Source organism: Ixodes scapularis, unplaced genomic scaffold (assembly GCF_016920785.2).
Source record: "Ixodes scapularis isolate PalLabHiFi unplaced genomic scaffold, ASM1692078v2 PGA_scaffold4__175_contigs__length_147842914, whole genome shotgun sequence".
Taxonomy (NCBI): Eukaryota; Metazoa; Arthropoda; class Arachnida; order Ixodida; family Ixodidae; genus Ixodes; species Ixodes scapularis.
In genome coordinates this window covers 12734506-12752422 of record NW_024609879.1, presented here as the reverse complement: position 1 = coordinate 12752422, position 17917 = coordinate 12734506, and the positions used below count along the sequence as shown (strand labels likewise).

The following is a 17917-nucleotide window of genomic DNA, read 5'->3' as shown; positions in this document are numbered from 1 at the left end:
TTGAAAACCTGTAATGCAGATAAGATTCAATAAGATTTTTTATTCCATAATCCAGATAGCAAAAAGTTATATTGAAATTTGGAGGTGACCTTTCAAGGAAATTCACGTAACTGGTGGCAAATATAGAGCTGTCGTGTTCCCCGTTGATTGTCATAGTATTCTGCTTTCGAGCATTCCGCTTTCTCAACATCCAAGTTGTTCTTTGGTTAATTTCTCAAATCCCAAATCTCCGGTTTTGGCACCAAATTGTGGCGTGTCTGAAGCACTATTTCGCTACAGCGTCTACTTTGTACGTGACGGTGAAGTCGTTGAAAGGACGGTGCAATCGGCTTCAGAGGAAAACGCTTAGCACGCTAACTTGTACGACCTTTCATGCGTTTTCTACCGCCTTCACCATCTACCGCTAAACTAAACTTTCATACAGCCACTTTAAATATGAACTGTGAACTCTCAACTGTTACCCTGTTAAATATTTAAAACCCCTTATGTGAGAAAAAATACGACAAAATCGGCCGCGTCCAATCTGCCATTATTGTGGGATTACCGGCCACGTGGCACGAGTTTGCCGAAAAAGACAACAGGACTACGAAACCCGCGACTACTATAGTCGAGAGCGAAACAACAGAGGGTATTGGAACCAGCCGCGGGATCGGTCTCCACCCCCGGATCCCTATCCAGCACGTCGTCCGGAAGCTCCACGGCGCCGCTCCCCATCTCCGTATCCTCGCTCTTTCTCACCCACGACCTCGAGGAGAGACGCGCGGCCCAATACGGGAAACTAGGTTCCGCAGTTGTTGGAGGACCAACTGCGTCACGGGAGAGTCTTCATCATCCTCCCTCTGACCCATCCAATCTCATCGAGGTATATATCGACGGCTTACTCCTGTACGCTTTAGTTGACGCAGGGGCGGCTACTTCCGTGATAAGAGAGGACATTTGCTTACGTCTTCACGAAATTAGAACACCCCTACATGGTTGTTCATTACGGGCGGCATCCACAGACATCATTCATCCCACCGCTCAGTGCACGGCTCGTGTTTTCATACAAAGTACGTGGTTTTGTTCATGGTTTTGTCGTCTTGCACGCACGACCTGATTCTAGGCTGGGATTTTCTTCAACCTGCTGAAGCTGTCATTAATTGCAAAGGCGTCAGTTTGGGGCATTCAAATAACCACGAGTCTGATTCCATAATTGTTGAAACCAAATTACGGGCCTGTGAGGATACTGTCATTCCCCCGCTAGCATCTTTCCTGATGAATTTTTCGAGCGAACCAAGCCTTTCGGGGACTTTTCTAGTAACTCCTCTGTCTACCGTCTTGCTATCGCACGGGTTCATCGTACCCTATGCCCTATCTAAACTTACCGACGGCAAAACGATACTCCCTGTATGTAACGTTACTCACCAGCCACTTCTTTTCGTAAAGGACACAGTCGTCGCAAGTATCGAACCACAAAATTCTTTGGAACTTGCTTCGCTCGAATCAACACATCATTTTGACCCTCCAACGTTGCCTGTTATATCTAACCAAATACTTTTAAATGCCATTGACTCTGACCTGGGAGAGGTTCATAAAAAGCAATTAATTAATTATTTAACTCGTTTCCAATCGTGCTTTGACGTTTACACGTCCTTCACAAGCACAACAAACTCGGTAGCACATACGATCAATACGCCTCCTGGAGAAATAGTTCACCAACGCCCATATCGCGTGTCTCCTTCAGAACGCCGTATTATTGACCAAGAGGTGTCAGAAATGCTGCGTAAGGGGATCATCCGTCAATTCTCGAGCCCCTGGTCTTCACCAGTAGTCCTTGTAAAAAGAAGGACGGCAGCATACGTTTCTGCGTTGATTACCGTAGACTCAATAAGATCACTCGCAAGGACGTGTACCCTTTACCACGGATTGATGACACATTGGACACCCTACAATTAAGGAGCCGAATATTTTTCATCCCTGGATTTAAAGACCGGCTACTGGCAAATACCAATGAAGGAAGAAGACAAAGAAAAAACAGATTTCATTACAACTGACGGTCTTTTTGAATTCAACGTGATGCCTTTTGGCCTTTGCAATGCGGCGGCAACATTTGAGCGCATGATAGATAACGTTCTCCGCGGCCTTAAATGGCACATATGCCTTTGATACCTTGATGACATTATTATTTTTTCTCGTACGTTTAACGACCATCTCCTTCGCCTGTCCGAAGTGTTCGTTTGTCTCACAAAAGCTAACGTTCTACTCAACACAAAAAAGTGCCACTTTGCCTCTCGACAAATTAAGATCCTTGGGCATTTAGTAGATAAAGATGGCATTCGGTCCGACCCAGACAAGCTCAAGGCAGTAAACGAATTTCCTGTTCCTCTTAATATCAAACAACTTCTTAGTTTCCTAGGACTCTGCTCGTATTTTCGCCGTTCTGTACCTCACTTCGCCCAACTGGCTGCCCCACTTACACGGTTGTTACATGCCAATGCACCATTCATCTGGTCCCCTGAATATCGAGACTCATGTCACTCTCTCGAAGCCACTCTCCAGTCCGATCCAATCCTGGGGCACTTTAATGACTCTGCCCATACAGAGTTGCACACCGACGCCAGTGGATATGGCCTTGGTGTTGTTCTATTGCAGAGAGATCCCAACACACTAAAAGAATATGTTGTGGCCTATGCGAGCCGAATGCTCTCCGCCGCCGAACAGAATTACACTATAACCGAGAAAGAATGCCTAGCTGTCGTTTGGGCAATTAACAAATTCCGGCCATATCTTTACGGAAGACATTTTACTATTGTGACCGATCACCACGCGTTATGTCGGCTTTCTTCCTTGAAAGATCTCACTGGCAGACTTGGTCAATGGACGCTTGCGCTTTAGGAATACAATTATACAGTAGTATACAATCTGCGCGCAAACATACAGACGCTGACAGCCTATCTCGATGTCCAGTAGACAAACCAGATGAACGGCTTGAAAACATGGATGACGTTTTTGATGTCTCAGCACTTCATTTTGACTCTATTACACATGAGTAATCCAAAGATCCATGGATCAAAGGCATCATCGACCACCTAAAGAAACCGAATAACTTCGTTCACAAAAAGTTGCAAAAAGAGTTACAGAACTTCTCTCTCCAAGATGGTATACTCTACCGGCATAACTTTCCCCTTCAGGACACCGCTGGCTCCTCGTAGTTCCTCGCAATATACGCACTGATATTCTTCGATGTTTTCATGATGACCCTACTTCAGGACACATGGGGTTTAACAAAACATACGCTCGCATTAGGCAACGCTACTTCTGGCCGCAGCTTCAGACAACTCTTTTTAAATACGTTCAGTCCTGCTTGAAATGCCAGCGTAGAAAACGTCCAACCACTGCCCCTGCTCGTTTGCTGCAACCATTAGTTTGCCCCAGTGCGCCTTTCGAACAAGCAGGAAACGATTTGTTCAGTCCGTTCCCCGTTTCTTCTCATGGTCATCGCTGGATAGTCACGGCCGTTGACCACTTAACTAGATACGCCGCGACTGCCGCGCTGACCTCTGCGACATCCGAAGAAATTTTTCAATTCTTTGTACACATCATACTTCTACCAAATACGATATAGCTTCGCCAATACTGGAAACTGCTCCGAAAACCCATAGGAGCGGCGGCGAACGTGACAGTGGCGCCTCTAGCGGACTCGGAGTCTACGGAAGCAGTCGACGCAATGGAAAAGTATAGGCTCCGCGACGTCCTCGAGCTTTACGAGCCCCGTTTCGTCATACTAACAGCAGAAACAACTTATTACGGTCAGTCCGCTCACAAAGCGGAATCCACTGATCGCAACTGCAACGACAATCGAATAACAACGCGCGCATAAACAAAGATAGAGCAGTTTATTTAGCGGTCTCAAACACCTCTCAGGGATCACACGCGTTTGAAACGCGTCTGGGTTCAGCTACTCGAACTACGTTGTAATCATTAAAACATGCAAAAACGACATGTTAATATTACCAGAGCAAGCGCACGAGCTGCTGGAGCATAAAAACAAAAGAAAAAGTACGGACAAAAATGACCGTGCAAACACTTACCGAACTTTGCAGAAAAAATGGTGTCGCCTTTCCCGACGAAAATAAAAAGAAACGGGAAAGAGAAGCGAACAACGGCGAATAAAACAAAGAAGCTAGCAAAAAAACTATTTCAACGGCGACTATCGTTGCGGCACTTATATAAAAAAAAAAGAAAAGTGGAAAGCAGCAATTGAATAGCTGGTGGTCGCCACCGGTGTTGAGTTCAGGACAAACAAAGCGAAAGCAACAGACGAAACTAATGAAAAAAGAAGAAAGCGTCCTTTTTTTTTTAGCTGCTTGTTGTACATTTCTTTATTTGCTTTCGCGGCGTAGGTGCGAACTAAAAACAAAACTGGGGAAATAAATAACGTAGTACCAGCTCACACTGGACGGTAAAAAAGAGTCGCAGAAAAGTTTTGGTCGCAGGCAGCAATCTTCTATATGTGCTAGCAGTGAGTAACCTTTTTTCGCTTTCGAACTTCTTTTTCCAGTGACTTTGGCGGGGTTGTTCGTTCGCTCGCTTGACGAAGCAGTTTAAAAGTGCATTCAAGTACTTGTTGACGTAGGTGTCCGTAGGTTGACGTAGGAAGCAGAAGAAAGATTTTCCACCACATCGGACAAACTTGTTCGTGCAATGGTAGGCAGCACATAGCATGCCCGCCATCTCTAAGTATGCTCTGGTGTATGCTCGAATGCGGCCGGTTCATCAACAAACCATGACCCGTAGCAGACGTGCCGGCCGGAGTACACAAATAAAATTCGAATAGAAATGTATAACGAGCTTACACTTCTTAATATATTTAATAAATATCAAAAAGCACGTATGAGAATTTGGATTAGAAACTCAATCGAAGGCGAAAATAGGAGGTTATCGCAGACGACAGTGGAAGAAAACAACAACAGCAACATCAAACTTGCAGACGGCCATCAAAATGCCCGGGCCTAGCGCAGACGAACCGGGGGTGGAAAGCGCCGAAGCGAAGGAAAGGGAGTAAAAACTAAGCCAAACAAAGCAAGGATACGCGATGATTTACACGTCGGGCAAAAAAAAAAAGCAAAAAGAAAACAAAAAAATTGCACAGCAACATATAAGCAGGAGGAAGAAATAACGCGGCAGAGTGGCGTCGCCTCAAACATATAAAAGAAAGAAGACTCAAAAATGGAAAGAGTGGAGACGGTTCAACGGTTGTCGGCCTTTATCGTAGAAGTAAAAAAACAGCGAAGAAGAAGATGTTGGTCGTCCCCGCGCTAACAATCGGAATTTGCGCACTGTAAATAACGTGACTGAAATCACCTTTTTTCGCGGGGCTACGACGCTCTCCCCTTCTCTCTTTGCAAGCGCGAGAAGTCTGCTTTTTTCGTAACTCCGCTTTTATTAATCTATAATCGTGTCAGATTTGCATTTGCACAACGACTTCTTTCGGAGCATACTGACATCGCCGTAACGTACGTGGTTCGAAATTGACTTCTGCTTCTTCATCCGGAGACGATCTTAACGGTATTAGCCAGCTCGCCTGTTCGACGAAACGGTTATAAGCGAGACATTAATGAGAAATGGGAATTGCAACGACAGAACGAATTGACTGATAAGAACAATAAAGTTGAAACGAAGCTATGTTCTGAAATGTTTGTAAATTTCCCTTTTTCACGAAACAGCGCGAAGGCATACATTCGTGTTTTGCTTGGCTTACATGAGTTGTGACAGAATGTTTTCTTCGGGAGAACTCCGAAATTACAGCCAGAAATCTGTAACATCTTTCCCACGCGAAGAGAATGTCCTTCACTCATGAGCTGGCACCCATTTTTTAACTTTCAAAGCAGCGAATGTCCGTGAGAATTTTTTTTCGTTGGTCACCTCGCACGGAGATAGGCAAAACCAATGCATTTTGGAGAATTTGTCTGCTAGCGGAGACTCCGAGCTCGCCAGGGGAACTGCAATCACTTTTCGCCCGTTTTCCGCGGGAGTTGGCAGTGTTAGCCTCCACGGTATCTGCTTCTACGTCATGGTGCGCCACAAGTCCTCTTAAGCGACCGAGGACGGCAGTTTCTTTCGAGTACACTTACAGCTATTCTGAAAGCCTGTAACGTAATTCATAAAACAACATCATCATATCATCCACAGACAAACGGTTTAACCGAACGTTTTCACAAGACCCTTGCAGAAATGATATCCATGTACGTTTCCCCCGACCATACGAACTGGGACACTGTACTCCCGTTCGTAACTTTTGCCTATAATACTGTCCTCCAGTCTACCACGGGCTACTCCCCTTTTTATTTAGTGTACGGACGCGAAGCATCATGCACAATGGACACCATCTTTCCTGTCGCTCCTTCAATCAACAATCAAAGTGAACTCCTAGAGAACTTCATCTTTGGCGCCGAAGAATGCCGCCAGCTCGCGCAGCTCCGCACGTCGCGGCATCAACAGGTCACCAAGGGCCGCTACGACAAGCACCACACAAACACTTCTTACTCCCCTGGTGACCTTGTGTGGGTCTGGACACCAGCTCGACAACCTGGCCGAGTGGACAAGTTCCTTCACAAGTACATCGGTCCCTATCGAATCACCGAGAAAACATCACCTGTCTCCTACCTCGCTGAGCCCATTTCTTCCTCCTCGGATGGCCGCCGCCGACCTTCGGAAGTTCTACACGTGAACCGCTTGAAACCGTACCACCCACCACTGCAATAGCTCCCCCCCCCCCCCCCCCCCCGAGGAGGGCGGTAATGTGATGAAGACCCTCATCGTCGTCATCGAGCATCGTCATATCTCCTCCATCATCGTCATCACCGATAGCTCGTGTGGCCCGTGCTCGCAACCGCGGGCCAGTTCGAATATAATCATCACTGAAAGCGGTCGCTGAGCTTCTGTCTTCCTGAGATTATATATATTAGAAGGTTGTACAGTGGTTGTTGGTCGAGGTGCAGTATTTTCTTCCGAGTCTCTACAATATTAGTATAAGGGGGTGGGTGGACAACCGTTTTAGAAACTCTCGTTGCTATAACGAGCCTCAGCGAAACCCCTAAAGATGAGTGCATTCACCGTCTGCTTGTATGACCAAAGGGCTGATTAAACGTTTTGGCATAACGGGGAATATCAGATGTTTTCAGGCGCCGATAAATGGTACCTCATCAAAAGATCCGGTAGAGAAAACCGAGAATTAGTTGGCCGAAATAACAAGAAAACTGAATGTCTTAATGTCAATCGGAGCGAAAGTGGACGCGCTTCTCTCCATAAAAGAAACAGTCGACAAAATTAAGCTGTATGTGCAGCACATGTCAGACCAATATCTTGAGATACTTGGGGAAATGAAAAAGCAAAACCAAGATATTAAAGGACTCGGGGAACGTGTTGAAAGACTGGAAAATAGCGGAACCCAAAGAGAAGTCGAAGCTTTAAAACGGGAAGTAAATGAGCTTCAACAATACAGCCGCAGACAGAACCTTGAGGTGCATGGGTTTCCATGTCTCCCAAAAAGGAACCTGTGGCACAAACTCAAAGAAGTATCAGACCAGCTAGGCGTTGCTGAACTGACTGAAAACGATGTAGAGGCGTTGCACAGGATGCCCGGAAAGCCAGATAAAGTTCCTTCGATTCTCGTTCGTTTCACGTCCCGACTTACTAGAGATCGATGGTTCCAGGCAAGGGCTGTACTCAAAGATAACGCGTCGGGTATCTGGTTAACGGACAACCTAACATCGCAAACAAAAACATTGCTTTGGCAGGCAAAGACGAAGGCAGCGGAAAGACGTTATCAGTTTGTCTGGCAGAAGGGCGGAAGGATTTTTGTCAAGAAGGCAACCCGGCGATCGCCCTATCCGAATTGACAATGATAATGATCTAGCAAAAATTGAGTAAACATTCCGGAAGTATAAAGCCACTAAATAAATAAACACAACAATGGCGGGCGATTATAATGAGCCTACGTACTATGACAGCGCGTTATTCAATCGGTGCATCACTGATAAAGCAGTCACTGCAAAAACACTCAAATTGTTTCACCTAAACGCACTGAGTCTGCGGAATAAATTTGATGAAATATGTTTTTTCCTAGATTCACTTTGTACTCCGTTCGATGTTCTTGCATTTACCGAAACGTGGTACTCAGGAGAATCGGACATTGTGCGATTCCAAGATTATAAATGTGAAGTTATCTGCCGCGAATCTTGCCGGGGGGGGGGGGGGGGGGGGGGGGGGGGGGGCAGTGTTGCCTTGTACATTCAAAACAAACTAAACTACCATGTACTGCATGATTTCACTTGTATGAATAATGATTTTGAATCTTTGGTTGTGTTTTACGGAGGTTGTATAATAGCTGCGGTTTACCGTCCACCCTCAGGTGCCTTAAATGTTTTTTTTTTGAACATTGATCTGTTGGCCAATGGACCTGCGCGTGTAGCATTATTAGAAATCGCTCAAGCAAGTGGATGTGAAAATATAATCAGCGTTCCCACTCGCGTAACTGAAGGTACGGAATCACTAATCGATATTTGTTTAACGAATTACCAAAAGACTGATGTATTTTCTGGAGTTCTAACTGCAGATCTGAGCGACCACTTACCGTTTTTTTGCTTCTTTCCCCAACACAATTCACAACACAATCTCCTGCGCAAAAACCCTGTATTTTTCAGACTCATAAACGCAACCACTTTGGAAAATTTCTATAATCTCGTTTTGACAGAAAACTGGGATGATGTTTTAAGGAACCTAACCCGACAAAATCTTACGATATTTTTATATCAAAGCTTCAAGAATATTATAATAAAGCTTTCCCAAAAGCGGAGATTAAAAAACATAAAATGTCAAGGAAGCCACGGGTAACCCTGGAACTTTACAACCGAATCAAAGGACGTGATCAGATGTTTCCAACGTTTATCAAAACTAAAAATAAGAATTTACTTATGGAATATAAAAAAATGCAGAAAGAAACCTTCCCTTGACATTAAAAAGGCGAAGATAAACTTTTTTTAAATCTACGTTCTCTGAAATTTATAAAGACCCAGCTAAGCTGTGGAATACTATGAGAAAACTAATGTCAATAAATCCGGTTTTCATCCCTAAAGAACTTAAAATAGATGGTACTCTATATACGCAAGCTTTATTGGCAGATAAATTTAATACACATTTTCTGTCATCTGGTGCATGTGAATCAGCGACCGTATATGACAACCATTACTCATCTGTACCGGTATTGAGCTCAATATTTTTAGAACCAACAGATGAAACAGAAGTTCGAAATATACTAATGTCCCTAAAAATAACTGCGCAAGTGGTGTTGATGATATCAAGGTTACCGCTATTAAAGCGGTAACGGAGTTAGTGTTTCCTCCTCTTGTTGATCTTTGTAATAAAATATTGGTTTCCGGTATATTCCCAGAAAAAATGAAAATTGCTAAAGTCAGTGTTATCCACAAGGGAGGCACATATGAGAACCTTAATAATTACAGGCCTATATCTGTACTACCACTTTTTTCCAAGGTTGTAGAAAACATAATTATTTCAAGATTTTACCGGTTTTTTACTATTACAAATATTATAACTGACAAACAGTTTGGTTTTCAGAAAGGGAAATCAACCGAATCAGCCCTAATATAAATCAAAGATAAAATAATTACTAATATAGAAAACCATGCAGATACCATTGGGATTTTCCTGGATTTCAGAAAAGCGTTTGATTCAATAAAACATGAAAGTTTACTGGAGAAACTATTGGCGTGCGGAATTAGAGGTAATGCACTAGAATTAATTCGCAGCTATTTATATTCGCGTTCTCAATATACGGTACTTAATGGATTTCAATCTAAACTCGCACCGATAATATATGGCGTTCCGCAAGGTTCCATACTGGGGCCTCTATTATTTCAAATTTATATAAACGATATTGTGAATATACCTGAATCGCGTGGTATTATTTTATATGCTGATGATACCAATGTCTTTTTTTCTAGTGGAAATCTGGATCAGCTCAAGGAATTTGCAAATAGTTGGCTCAGTAAATTATTATTGTGGCTAAGGCGCAACCAGCTTAGTCTTAACACTAGTAAAACAAAATATGTGTTGTTCAGATCAAGAAACAAACCTATTTCGCGTACATTGAATATCTCTTTTGACGGGGAAAAAATTGAATGCGTTAAATATCACAAGTTTATTGGTGTATGGTTTGAAGAAACACTCAGTTGGACTGTACACATAGAAAAAATGAGGGTTGATATTGCAAGAGCAATAGGAATATTAACAAATTCCGACAATTACTACCAAAAAGGGTGAAACTGCAATTATATTATTCGCTGGTCTACTCACGCTTATAGTACTGTATGTTAGTATGGGGAACCACTACACAAACGAATAAGGAAAAACTATTTATTTTGCAAAAGAAGGCTGTTCGATATATTGAGAACCTTAAAAGGTACGAACACTCATTCCCAGCATTTCAAAAGTATAAAATATTAAATATAGATCAAATTCTGCTTCTCAAATTATCTATTTTTATTTTTAATCAAACTAGACAAAACGAAGCGCCCTTTCTTTATATCTTCAATAAAACCTCGGCAAATTACAGTCTTAGAAATGCACAGTACCTATACGAAACCCATGGTTCGAACTAATTACGGTACACAGCACCTTACATATCTCGCATCAGATCTACTAAGCAAACGCCTAAACATAGCAGAAATGGCCCAAGCACACATTTCGTTTTTCCATTTAAAAAAAAAAAAGGATTGTAGAATATATACTAAATCACTCATGATCTGCAGTTAGTAAGAAGTTGACAGTTGTGTGTTGTTGTGTTTGTTGTGGATTTTAAAATTGCTGTATCTTTGTATATTTATTCTGTTTGTTTTCCTGTGTCTCCTCCGAGTGCTGTGAAAAAGGGGCTGGAGGCTCGTCAGAAGACAACTCGTCTTCTTTTGGCCCAGCCCCCCAGACCCTTTTTTGTGTCTGAAATAAAAGATATATACATACATATATACCACGGTCTTTCAAGGTCGACCAAGGCCTTTTCTCAAAAAAGTGTTCCTGAACAAGGCTAGCACGACTATACTTACTTGCTGAGGACGTCAACGAAATTAATAAACATTCGGCATCCCTACTGACGTATTTCACGCATCTCCGGCAGCTTCAACTACCACTTAGGGCAATGTCTTTGTATCTATGTAAGAGCGGCGCATATTTACAGTTCTGGTTAAGAAAAAATTAAACTAGCTGCGATTCGGGAAGATTATAAGCACATTATCGGGAAACACACGCTATCACGGTCAAGAGTCTACGAATTCTGTCAACAGTTCAGCGAAGGACGATAACCGATAACAAATGAAAAGCGTGGGCAATTTCTTCCGAGTGAAAAGTAAAGCAACCAAAACATTGGCAGCGTTACCTGGAAGTGCACAAAAATACTTTCAAACAGTGACATAGTTTCGTGATTGTCAGATCGTTCCTATCCTCAGTAGAGTTTAAAGCGCAGGAAAACTCTAACGATCATTGGAACTGTAAAATGTATTGGCTTCTAGACGTTGGCCATTCAAACCCTTCTAAATATAATGCAGCGTAACTAAAATTATTTTGTATAGCAAAAAAAAAAAGAAAAATATAGCACTCCAATGTCAAATGTTTGGTCACTGACGAATCGCAGCGCTAGCGTTAGGGACCAGAGGGCATTCCTTCAGAAGTAAGCGTTATGTTGTTCAACGTTTAATAAATATTTTTTGCAATTTAATTGCAAAAATAGAGCCCGTTTCCGGTAGCTGCCGCCATTAATCTTCATGTATTCGTAGACTTCGTATTCCACAATTTCCCCATTTAAACTTGCCGAATATTTTTTTTATATAGTTTGAACCCGATAACGGTCAACTCTGATTGCGGGTATATACACCGACACGCGGGCTTGACGTCACGGAGCTGCGGCGGCGCTGCGATCGCGCCGGAGCCGGGGGGTGTGGGCAAAAGCGCGCACGTTTCGCGTGGGCGTCATAGCATTTCAGCATGTCGCGAAGTTGTGTTGCCGTTAATTGCACCGAAATGTACAAGAAAAGCAGCGGAGTGAGTTTCCACAAGTTCCCGGCAGACTCTGAAAGGCATTGAAGGTGGATAATATCCGTGGATCGAAAAGAATGGTCGCCTCGCGCGAACGACCGTTTGCGCGGAAAACACTTTCTTGGAGGCAAGTGCGGCTTCCATTTCAATCTCCGTCCCGAGGCTTGCTTATGCGCAGGGAAACCGTTGTCTGATCGAGACCACCCGGATTTTGTTCCCACGGTGTTCGCGCACAACGCACCGGCCAAGCGCTCGTCGGAGGCTCGCCACGCCCGTGCTACCCAGCAGAAGGGGATTGGCGACAGAACGGCAGTGTTGTAGGCGTTACCAAAAAAAAAAAAAAGTAACGAAATATGTTATTTGTTACTTGCAAATCAAAGGTACGCGTTACCGAGCTACGTTATCTAAAAATAAAAGGAACGCGTTGCCGCTACCGATAAAAAGTAAGGCACGTTACTTGTGCGTTATTTTTTAAAATAATGATTTGACACATTTTACGGTTTTGACGATACAGGTCATATATCAAGAAACATTATGTTCATGCAGAAACTGAACATAATTACCCTATCTCTTTTTACGGTTTCACCTAAATACTTACGAAAAAAAAAAACCCGCAAAGAACAACATGGCTTGACGCCTAAAACACGGAAACAATTGAAGTGTAATTTGTTTAAGAATTGGGAAGTAGTAAAGACTAACGTAACTACGTTACTTGAAATTGTAACATAAGTACGTTACCCGTTACTGTGTCGAAAACGTAACGAGCAGGTTACTACGTTGCTGAAAAAAGTAACGCGTTCCTGGTAACGCCGTTACTTGTAACCTGTTACCGCCAATACTGCAGAACGGACAAACCTTTACTGGTTGTAATGCCTTGTGGTCCTGAGGGTATGAAAAATATCATACCTTGACTTGAAGACGCTCTGTGTATTTAATCAATTAATGAATATACACACTTCCGCAGACCCACAGTCTGCTGATCCCGCCGGCATTGCGGAAACCCACTCGATGTAATCGTAGCCTCGAGAGACTTGTACGCCTGCACCGTGTCGGCCGTGAACTGGCTTGGCGAAAAAACTAAATAAACGACGACCTGAGCCGTCGACTTCCGTGGCAGCAACTTTACGTCGGAAGTCCAGCAGGCCTTGTTTACGGCGTACGGATTCTCGTAGGGAAAGCCGTCCACGCACAGTTTGTTTCGATACCGCTACCGTTCAGGCTCGGGCAACGAGTTCAAATAGTCGGGCATAGCATACGACATACGTTATGAGGAAATACGACGCACAAATAAAGGTACAAGCGTCCCTACAACGTCAACAACGAGCGCACGCCATAGAGCGCAATGGCGAAAACACGGAGGGCCGGGCTGCTTTTGCCCACATAGCTCACGCGCATGCGCGGCCTCCCGGCCGTGTTGGTAAACAGAGCCGCTCCGCGTGTCGGTCTATAAACAGCACCGTTAGCGCTCACTCGCGAAATGATAGTGTTAAAAAATGCAGGCTTTATTTTTCCGACTAAAAAAAATTTAGGCGGAACAATTTAAACAAGATTACCCCTTGGCACAACTCATGTCCTTAGGATGTCGTTAGAGCTTGGAAGAAATTCTCAATTCAAAAGCGATTGGTTTGGCTGAGTTAAGTTATCAAGGTTCCTGATATTTTGAACACCCACCGAGCTTACAAACTCTACAGTGACGCGAAACAAGAACCAGATCTTGATATTAAGTGTTTACGCGAGTTCCCGCACTTATCGCATATGTTCACAGGTGTTTCACATATATCACACGTGGATGCACGTGGTGCCTGCATCGAACTATGATTTCAAAACCACGTCACAGATCTATCTCGAAATTTTGAATTTTTTCACAGGCTTGGAATGGTGCACGACGGATTAAGGGCAAAATACAGCACTCCGGCTTACAGAAATGTTACCTGCGACCCACGTGCCGGCTACCTAATGGCACCTGTTACGTTTGGCGCCAGAATGGGACAATGGTCTAAGTGCTCCTTGGCTCACTTGAAAGGGTTTGTAAGGTACGATTTTCTATTGTTTTCTATTGCTTCATTCTGGCCTCCCATTGATGTTCCATTGTGTCCTAGATTAGAGGCTGTATTGTGTCCTACCCTCGTCGCTTTCTTGGTTGCATTCCGAGCGCTTGCCAGAATGGGCCGTTTACGACGCAAAATACAGCCATCAGGCTCAAAATAGAAACTTGCGAATGTCATTTACAGATATTGTGGATCACATTCATCCTATTTCTAAACACGACGGATATATTTCAAATTTTGTTGAAGTGTCCATTTAAGCTTTATTCACTCACTAAACCAACCATTCAAAAAGATTGGGCTATTAGCCTTTGAAATACCTCTTTGGAGAATGGAACCCAAAGCAATGTTTCGGGTCAGGCAGCCTCTTCATCAGTTAGTTTCGAAAGTAGACTTCATTTTCTAGGGGGAATAAAATCATTTTAATGAGTATGGGTCAAGTATCCGAGAGATGGTTGTTGCATCTTAATCGCATTCTAAAGACACTTCTCACATTTGCATTCCCCTTGATTTAAGGGGCTACCTTGCGGTGAATATTGAGCATTCTGCAAGACGAGGATTTTAAGTTGGATGTGAACATAACATCGATATCTAAAAGCCACTTTGACTACGCCACGGCTGACGCAATGCATTGAGGGAACCCTGTTGGTTTTCCCGCTCATAATAATCTAGGTGCCGGAAATTTTATTCCGTGTGTCCCAGAATTTAATTCAGCTGTACACCAATTCAGCCCAAGTGTTAACGAATTTAACTCAAGTAGTCAACTGTTTAATCCCAACGCCATTCAATTAAATGCAAGGCTCACTTACTTTAATTCGTTCATAGTTGTGAATTTACTGTTACTACTAACTCATATGTTACTACCTTTTTAAAAACCTAAGTTGCTTGCAAGTCATAAACGACTTTTAACTGTATGTGCGCACTGCGTGACTGGTTTTCTCGTGCATTTGGAGGGATTTCTTAGACAATAATACGTAAGCTCGAACAAGCCATGGATATGTCTTTTGTCGGTTTTAAAATAGTAACGAACATTTACTAAAGGCTTGACAGTGAAACCGCGTTGGATAATTTATATTTCAATTAGGTGTGTGAATTTAATGGCATGAACATTTTAATTGCAAAGCAGGATGCTGATTTTGAAACTCGTGTATTCCACACACGAATATGCGAGTTACATCTACTGAGTTTGAAGGGCAGGCACTATGTACTTGAAATGGTTGCGGACATAGGCCACGCTTCAACACGTTGAATTTTCTGCACTGCTTCTTGCGCCGCTGTCTGGAGAACCTGAGAATGGTGTTCCTTTAAGGTGGTAGCTTCAGGCCGCGCAAGTACAACTGCGCTATGCTCACTAAGGTAAGCTCTCCTGCCAGGCTTAAACTTAAAAACATATCTTAAAATGGAATGAAGACCGGACTGTGCGGTGGTAAGTACTTCAAAGAGTGCCGCTGGGACAAGGGGGCGTCTGCGACTCGTCGGTGTGCGGAAATATTATTAATTATAATGACCGAATCCTGGCCTCCCTCGAACCTTCCTCCAGGAATTCGTTGGAATTTAAGCAGGACACCTTTTCCACACTTCCCCACTAGAAGAAACCGTCAGCAGACACGCTTGCGAGGATGTTGATATTTGGCTCTCGGGTACCTGTTGCCTTCACGGCGTCCTTCCTACGTTTTGACCTCCTAAACCTTAAGCTATGCCAACTATTAAAGTTTGTTTTGTCAGCCTAACATCGAAGCTGAAGCGGGCCGTACACCTGTAGTTACGAAGCGTATATTTTCTTCACTTTTTACATCATTGCAATTTCGGTTAATGGGTTGCAGAGAAACGAAACTACCTACAAGTGCCTTGGTGTCACACTGTCATCCGACTGTTCTTGGAATGCTCACGTTGATGATGTCATCCTAAAAGCTGGCAGGGCGCTCGATTTTATACAACGGAATTTGAAATCTTCACAACCTGAATTAAAGAAAACCGCGTACTTAACATGTGTTAGGCCGATATTAGAATATGCCTGCACCGTCTGCGACCCTTCGCACATAACATTGATTGATAAATTGGAAAAAATTAAAAATAGAGCTGCTAGGTTTGTACTAGGTCGTTATGGACGGAGAGAGAGCTGCACTAAAATGAAAAGCGAATTGAATTAGGAACTGCTTTCTTCTCAACGAGAAAAGTTGAGACTGAAGTTTTTATTTCTCATATATAATCATAAAACTGGCATTAACAGAGAGGTATATTGAAATCACTCACATTATGTTTCTGGGCGGACAGAACATGCCTTTAAAATCCGAGAGTACCATGCCAGGACGAACATGTATGCAAATTCTTTTTTTGTTAAAACCATTTCAACGTGGAATAGGCTGTCTGAAGACCAGGTGTGCTCTACAAATGAAGATGTATTATTTAAAAAACTGTAATCCCCCTGCAATAACGCCTCCAGGCAATGCTGGGTAATCCTTGAATAAAGGTTGAATAAAGAAAGATTCTTCGCTGTGTAGCCGTCTCCATTCAAAAGTCAGTCAATTGTAGATTGTAAAATTATAAAGCGTAAGCTGGAGACACGGACATTAAGTAGACAGAATATCGCTGTCCTCTCTACTTCATGTCCGTGTCTGCCCCTTGAGCTCTATATTTTCGGTATGTTGAACAAACTAGCCCACCTTAATATTTTAGTAAATTACAGATAGGTTGAATTGAAAACTTGATCCAGTTGCTTCAAACACTTGTTTGAGTTGCCTAAGCGTGTAGGTTGGGTGTTCATTTACCATAGCTCTCAGGTCCTGCACACAATCACAGTCGAATGTCTTCTTTAAACCACCTCTGAGTTTCGGTTCATCTCTGTCAGTCTTCGCATTCGACCGAGCAGTCTTTACGTTAATTCCTAGTGTGTCAGCAGGTTCCTTGATGTTACCGCATCGTCGCCGGGAGTCGAGCAGCCGCGCTTGATCTTGATGAGATACCTTTTGGTAGGATGTTTTAGGAAAGTTTGGATCATAACGAGGTCGAACTCGACACTTTGCATTAGACAAACTTATTACCACTTGCGTTAAAAAATACGGGTGACTTAGATGCACACCGTCAAGCATCTAAAATCGTTTTTATCTGCCTCGGAGAGTTGAGGATCGGCAGCCGCCTGCAACCAAGTGGTAGATGCCAGGTTATCGTCTGCAACCGCGGCACAGCGCAAGCATACGGCGAAGTGTTCGCACAAAATTTAAAGTAGCAGTAGCCTTAGATAAAACAGCAGCCCGGCCTAAACACACCGCGGAGTTTTCGAAGACGGTCTCCGTAAAATAGCAGACGACGTCGTTGATAAAACCATCCGGCAGCACTTCTTGTGTCGTCTGCAAACACATCACGGTATTCTTGCGCCGTGCAGATTTTGCAGACGATAGCCTGGCATCTCCCGCTTGGTTGCAGACGGCGGCAGATCCTCGAATCTCCGAGGCAGATATAATAGTTAGGAGCAGTTTAACGATTTTCACGCAAGTCACCCACATGGGTGAACACTCTTGGCAATAAGTTGGTCTAATGCAAGAAACCGAGGTCCACATTGGAAGGGTCAAAACCTACCTAAACATGTCTATTGAAAGGTATCCGATCAAGATTGAACGCAGCCGCTTGACAGCTGGCGACGAGGCGGTAGCATGAAGCAACTTGCTGAAACACTAAGAATTAATGTGAAAAGTTATCGGTGAATTGCGAAGGCTGACAAAGAGGAACCGAAACACAGAGGAGGCTCAAAGAAGATATTCGACTCCGATGTTCTGCAAGATATGACAGCT

The 17917-nt window shown here is 43.4% G+C and overlaps 1 protein-coding gene across 1 annotated transcript in view; it reads left to right on the top strand.

Moving 5' to 3' along the window:
* LOC120839982 (zinc metalloproteinase/disintegrin-like) overlaps positions 1-17917 on the top strand; it is a 100421-nt gene that overhangs the window by 66347 nt on the left and 16157 nt on the right. The window contains exon 12 of the mRNA XM_040210403.1: positions 13953-14117. Within this exon, the coding sequence (XP_040066337.1) occupies positions 13953-14117 (165 nt within the window). The remainder of the gene's footprint in view (positions 1-13952; positions 14118-17917) is intronic.